Genomic DNA, 6,203 nt, shown 5'->3' with positions numbered 1-6,203 from the left:
CATCTGTTGAATGTGTTTGAAGTGGAGAAACTGTCGGATTTTTCCAAGGTTGAACCTGCTCTGATTGAGGTCCATTGTCCAATAGACATATACACCCCAGTTATTGACTGCTTGATTCAACAGTTTTTAGTGAGTTGAACACCAAACCCAAGCCATGAGTGAAACAGTCCATTGCTTTCCGTTTCATTCGAGAGTGTGTCACAGATGATGTCCGAAGAACTTTCTACCCGTTTTCTAATATCTATCTCGGTTTGAACACAGAAGACCGAAGATGTCGCTCTTACCTTCAATCCGTGATAAAAATGGTCCAGCTCGATATCAGTGCTGGATAAGATGTAGCTTGATTCTTGAACCTCACTAATTATGTCTTGTATTTGTCTCGGTCAAAAGTGATTGTGGCTCTGTGATAAGACAGATTCTCTCAGCCCTGCGTTCGCCACTCGAACTGTGAACCACTTTCAGTTTCTTCTCCGTGATCTGTTACGAGAATGGTGAGTGAGGGTGGTTAGTCGTCGGTCTTTCGGTTGGTAAGTGGTAGCAGTAAGTGAGGCGATGCTTGGACGCTTCTTCGAGCGTCAGACCAAGACTGACAGAAGTTTCAAACTCCAAATTGAGCAAATCCTCGGATCACACGAGGAGCAACAGGCTGTTAGAGTGGATCTGTGGTAGGGCTCCGTGTGTAATACCTACCCTCAATTGATGGAGGACGTTGGTAACGATGGCTGGATGCGTCGTTCGTCTCTCGCTCACACTCACACACTTACACATACACACACACACACTCACTTGGACACGCAAAACGCAGCCGCATCCCTCTCTATCTACCAATCAGCTCAGACGTTGTGAAGGGCGTGTTCCATGGGGGTGGGGGAGGTTGGTTTCTGGTCTGGCCGGAGATAAGGAAAGAATTAAGGGATGGGGGGGAGGGGATTTTTTGACGCCATTACATGCCCCATTCTATTGGGTTCATCCTTGTAGGATTGGGGTTTATTTTGATTGAACGATGATTGACCCAAAGGCATGTTTTGATGGATAGGTTGGGCCGGAGAGGCCAAATCTTGCCGGGGAGAGCCACTCCTTTAACGTGAATGACATGTCAAAGGTGTTGTGTAAAGAACTTCATGTATGACAGAGGCGTTTTGGAAAGTGCGAAAGATCAGAATGTATGCATTGCAATCTGTGAGGTCTTAGACAAAGACAAAAGCATCTTTGAAAAGTCGGTGCTCTGTCTTCTTTCGTTTTGCCACGCAAGAATTTTGAATATTGGTGTCTCTAGAATGTTTTTCGCGCGGGCCCTTTTTGTTTCAGAAATGAGCCTCTGGGCTTGTATGAAGTCTGACGAGAGAAAATATTTCATTCAACAACCACCAAATAATGTCACTCAATACAATAACACCCCTATGGCATAATTATTTGTCCTAATGATAATCAACATGTCTCCAAAAAAAAACCTAATGGGGTACCCCCACGTGGTTTGGTGAACGCAAATTCTGAAATGCGACAGTACTAAATTTTACCGAGTCGCATTTCAAAATGTGGTATCACGAAACTATCTGATGCTCGTAGTAGGTGCAACTGGGTTCAAATCGCATCTCAAAATATGCACTCATGAAACCATGCGGGGGTGCCCCATTAGCTCGCCAAGCACTACCATGCCCAAGGAGACCATTCCTATTTCAATTGCTTTTGAATAATTTTGAACTATTGCTTTAAACTGATTACTAATGGGAGTTTTCCCCTCCCATGGTACCCATAGGGAGGGTCTCAGTTTTGGTACATGTACTGTTTGCTTGGACATTATCTTTATTGGTCGGTCAGCTGTTTTGTGTCAAATACATTACTGAGCAACATAGGTCGTTATAAAAATAAATATGTCGTACATCTACTATAATTTTCCTTGCTTTGATGTCAACCTTAAAATGTCACAAATATTAGAATTATTAGCTTTATCGCCGTGCTTTTTCCAATGAAACACGTTTTCCTAACAAGTATTTACTTTGCGCTATGTAGAGCTCTGTGGCCCTACTTGGTACATACTTCACAGGTGTGTCCGTCTCTGTCTGTACGTAGTACGTGCGTATATAATAAAGGCGTCTTGGTGTTTGTTGCCTGGTGGGGACCAACCAAAGTTTCTGTCAATGGGTGTGGCCCCTGTCCACTACACGTTAAGTTCGCCATGCTAGGCAAAAATCCGCCCTTGTGCCCTATGAGGAAGACGAAGACGAAGAAGAGGACTCCACAAGTTCAAGCGATGCCCAAAAATGTGATCTCCTCGAATTCCGGCTCCAAACCAATCTCACTTATTGTACTTACGTTACTCGCCAACACTCACAATACAACTAAGTAAGATGAAGAGCGAGAAAAAAACCTAATCTCGATTCTCGTGATGGTTTCAAGGGATCTTGATTTAGATTTGCAAATACCCAGCCCACTATTTTCCCCTCCCCTGTTGGTGCTGCATTGCATTATTGAATCTGGAGCCAAACACCAACGCTTTAGCAAATTTGGCACAATGGAAGGCATTTTCCTATGAAGAGAATTAGAAGGACAGGTGCAAATAGACCGTGGTCTCATATGAATGTCGCTTAAAAGGTGACAAAAAAGCAGGAAGCAATTCACGCCGAGGAAGAAATGCGAATAATTGCTAATCAATGAAGAAATTTGCCGCAGAGTCCATGGAAATGAACTTGGGGCTTCGATTCGTGGCATCTTGAGATTCCACGGTGATGTTGCCTAAGTATTGGCACTATCTCCTCGTCTTAATCCTGGCATTGTCTAGAGAACAATATATTTTAACCCTGATGACAAAAGACATCATAGATAATGGGTCATCATCATCATCATCATCTTTGTCAAGTTCAAAAGTAATGTTTCGAGTTGTTGTTATCGCTTTGTTAGCTATCAATTTCAAGCTGCTGGTAAATCAAGAGACAAGACGTTGTTTCAGTTAAACTTGATCAAGAATACATTGTACAGTTTTGGCCAAGCCGGAAAGTAGAATCTCGCACGGTGGTTCAAATGCTTACACATGGTCGATTCCACTTCAGTACCCTAATTCAGTGAGATTTTCAACAACTCTAAATTCTTGCTTTACAATTGGACTATTAACAGATTTACAGGTTTACTTGGTGACATTTGTTACCTAATACGTTGGCTTTTTAGTTGAAGTTTGGGGTTAGGCTATTCATGTTTCATTGTAAAATTGACTTGGTTGTTTCAATCAATATCACATCTATATGATGTAGTTGCCTTTTTGATCATTTTAGCCACACATGCTCGCTGTCTCATATCGCAATGAAGAATCGTCTTCCTGCACCCGATTAAGAAATTTTGCAATCATTAAAAGTGAAAACGAGGTGTGCTTTCCTCTTTTTATTGGTTGAAACCAGCGTGGGTCTTCTTTTTCTGGGTGTTGGTTGGTTGGTTGGTTGGTTGGTATGTTGCATTGTTCGATGCATTCATCCAGACCTCCTTAAACTCGAAGTGGTCGGCAACGACCCCATTACAGATGGCTTCAGGGGGCATTCTGAAGTGGACGCTAAAGGTCAAAGGTGGTGTAGGACATTGTGTCCCATCATATCATATCAGATTCCTTGGGTTGAAACACGCAGGTATGTACAGGATGTGCCGTTGAATAATGGAAGTACCACACTTTATGGCGGAGTCAATGTTAGCCAACCAACCGCTTTGGAATGTGCGTACCAGTCATAGGAATTATGTGTCTCTAAGTCTAATGATGACGAGCGATTACTTTCATGTTTTCTTTCGATAAACGTGGTCCTCCGTAAATCCCCTATAGTGTTTGTATTGGATATTTTCCTTGTGAAGTGCCATCCTCGGTCTTCAGTTTTCAGTCGCCACTCATTGAGTCTCGAAAGCTACTCTCTCTCTCTCTGTCCCTCTTTCTTGCTATCTAATCTATCCGAGGCCAATATTGGGAAAGTCACCTCAATGGCATGCCCTCCTTTCGTTGGTGGTCCTACTCCAAAAGAATGCAGGGCACAAGATTCCCGCTCCAGATTGCAGAAAAAAAGACAGTAGAGAAGGGTCCAAGAAGCAAAAGTCGCGCAGTCAGTGTTCACTCGGAGGCTCCCTTCTCAGCTTTACAGCTCGCAAAGCTCTCTCTCTCTCTTCGTTCTCTTTCTCTCACTGTCTATAGATGGATGGGTGCGAACGGAACGCTGGTATGGGCGACTGGATGGTTGTTAGTTGGTTGGTTGGTTGGTGGGTGGTTGGTCCAGTGGAAGGACGGGAGGAGGGAATGAGGTGGGTCTGGGGCTAGAAGAGGAAGAAGTGGTGGTGCTCACGGTGTGTTTGCGACCAGGCGATCTTTTCGCCTGGCGTCATGCTCTCTCGTGAGCTGGTTTTGGCTGGCTTTCCAATTCAACGGTGATCCATGGGCGCAAACACCCTTTGGTGAGTCGGGATACTTCGCACTTGACGGGATCAAAGTGACGGAGGTGACGTTGAGCCAATGGGGGATCAGCCAACAATCCCGATTCCCCGCCTGATCCTCTGGTTGTCCGGGTCTCCCTTGGTTCCTCTGGTTTCCCTTGGTTCCGTGGGCTTCACTGGTCTGCCCTGGTTCCAATCCGGCCCTCTCGGGTCTCGGGGAGGTCAGAGGGGAGAGACCAATCACAAGACGGCGAAGAATGAAACGTTAATGAGTGGGTCAGAGCTCTCAAGAGGAGCAGCATTCTTACGGGGAAGTGGGATTGAATCGGTAGTGAGACAGAAAGAGGATTGCTCCAATCGCAATTTTGTTCATCATGGCCAGAAATCTCAGCTTGGCCTTTCCAGACCAGGAACACCAACGTAAACTCAGGTGAGTGCTCTCTCCCATTAATTTTTTCCTCAGTCCCAATGGGTGCCATGGGTTTGTTTATGAACCATGTCAAGTGAATGCTCAAGTAGGGTCCCAATCGGTATAGATTATCAATATCTGCCATTGATTAAGTGTGAGCGAGCACCTCCACCTTGAATTCCGGAATGGCAGTATACCGGTATTGGCGTGGCTCGTGTCTAAATTTAGGACTGAACATCCTCGCTTGTCAGCTTACGCATCATCCACCATCCATCAATTCAACTGTTTCCGTTCACGAAATTGCCTGACAGATGAGAGATGCAATCAAAACAGATTTGACCAAATGCGGTAAACCCACATGTGCTATTAATGCACTTGCTAAATATTCAGTTCATCGAAAAAATTCTGATTTTGAGATGTCAGGCAAATGGAGATCCTAACTAAATACCTGGATCTACTTTGATGCCAAAAATGAGAGCCCTTGTTTTTTTTTAACGAAACATAATTTTCTAAAAAAAGTGCAACTTTATATACTGTGTACATACTCTATTGGCACTATGGGCAACATTACGGACAACTTGAGATCAGGACTTCGACGGAACAGAAAATTTCATTGCTCATGATTTATGAGCTGTCTTATGGTTCCTGAACTCAGACAAATAGATCACTTTAACCAAATTTTAGGCCCAAGATCTACCCCAGGAAACACAGGAGGGAGATCAAAATTATGTTGTAATGCTAGATGAAATTTGATCAATCTTGGTCAGTAGTTCCAACAGATTTAGAAAAGGCATGTTTTAAACGAACCACTTTGCAACTAAATGGCAAAAGAACTACTCGCCGTTAATTGCAACGTTGCAATATCCTATATCATTCACATATCCTAAAAAGGGACCCAGAGTGGTACAATTTTGGCGAGAAAACCTTTGTCGGGCTTAGAAAAATCTAGTGGTCCGTGATTACACACACATTCCGTGAATTATTCATAAACATCGCCATCATTCAGCTTTCAAACACGTAATGACAACTCTTTATTTTGGTGGTTATGGTCGGCATGTTGCCCACATTACAATAATTCTAATCTCATAATTGGAACCAAACTCTGATCCTAGAATGCCATCGGTCAACTGACGTCAAAAAGGAAGTTTTGCATTAGAAAAAAGGTTACTCATTTGATTTTGTATCTGATTCAATCGAACTAAAGAGCACATGAGGCTCACTGGCATAATTCAATCTGGATATCCTCAAGTGTGCGCGCTGAATCCAATTACTGTCAACGGATAAATACAAACAGTCAAGTAATTATTGGTTCAGGGATGAGGAGATTCTTAGAACCTCGAGAACACTGGAATTGTTTTCAAATTCTTGCCTTCAATGATGTCTGCATAATGGTCATTGG

General features: G+C 43.4%; 2 protein-coding genes across 2 annotated transcripts in view; one reads left to right on the top strand and one right to left on the bottom strand.

Moving 5' to 3' along the window:
* The window catches only part of LOC131882333 (uncharacterized), a 6,491-nt gene extending 5,897 nt beyond the window's left edge, over positions 1-594 (bottom strand). Inside the window, exon 1 of the mRNA XM_059229448.1 lies at positions 285-594. The gene's annotated coding sequence lies outside the window, so the exon portion shown is untranslated. The remainder of the gene's footprint in view (positions 1-284) is intronic.
* A 3,699-nt stretch (positions 595-4,293) lies between these two features.
* Positions 4,294-6,203, top strand: part of LOC131882332 (nuclear receptor subfamily 2 group E member 1-like) — a gene marked incomplete in the record, with an annotated part of 13,932 nt that continues 12,022 nt past the window's right edge. The window contains 1 exon segment of the mRNA XM_059229446.1: positions 4,294-4,815. Within this exon segment, the coding sequence (XP_059085429.1) occupies positions 4,770-4,815 (46 nt within the window).

The sequence above is a fragment of the Tigriopus californicus genome, chromosome 6 (assembly GCF_007210705.1).
Source record: "Tigriopus californicus strain San Diego chromosome 6, Tcal_SD_v2.1, whole genome shotgun sequence".
NCBI lineage: Eukaryota > Metazoa > Arthropoda > Copepoda > Harpacticoida > Harpacticidae > Tigriopus > Tigriopus californicus.
The sequence above is the reverse complement of the archived record's forward strand: the minus strand, read 5'-3'. Positions and strand labels throughout refer to the sequence as shown.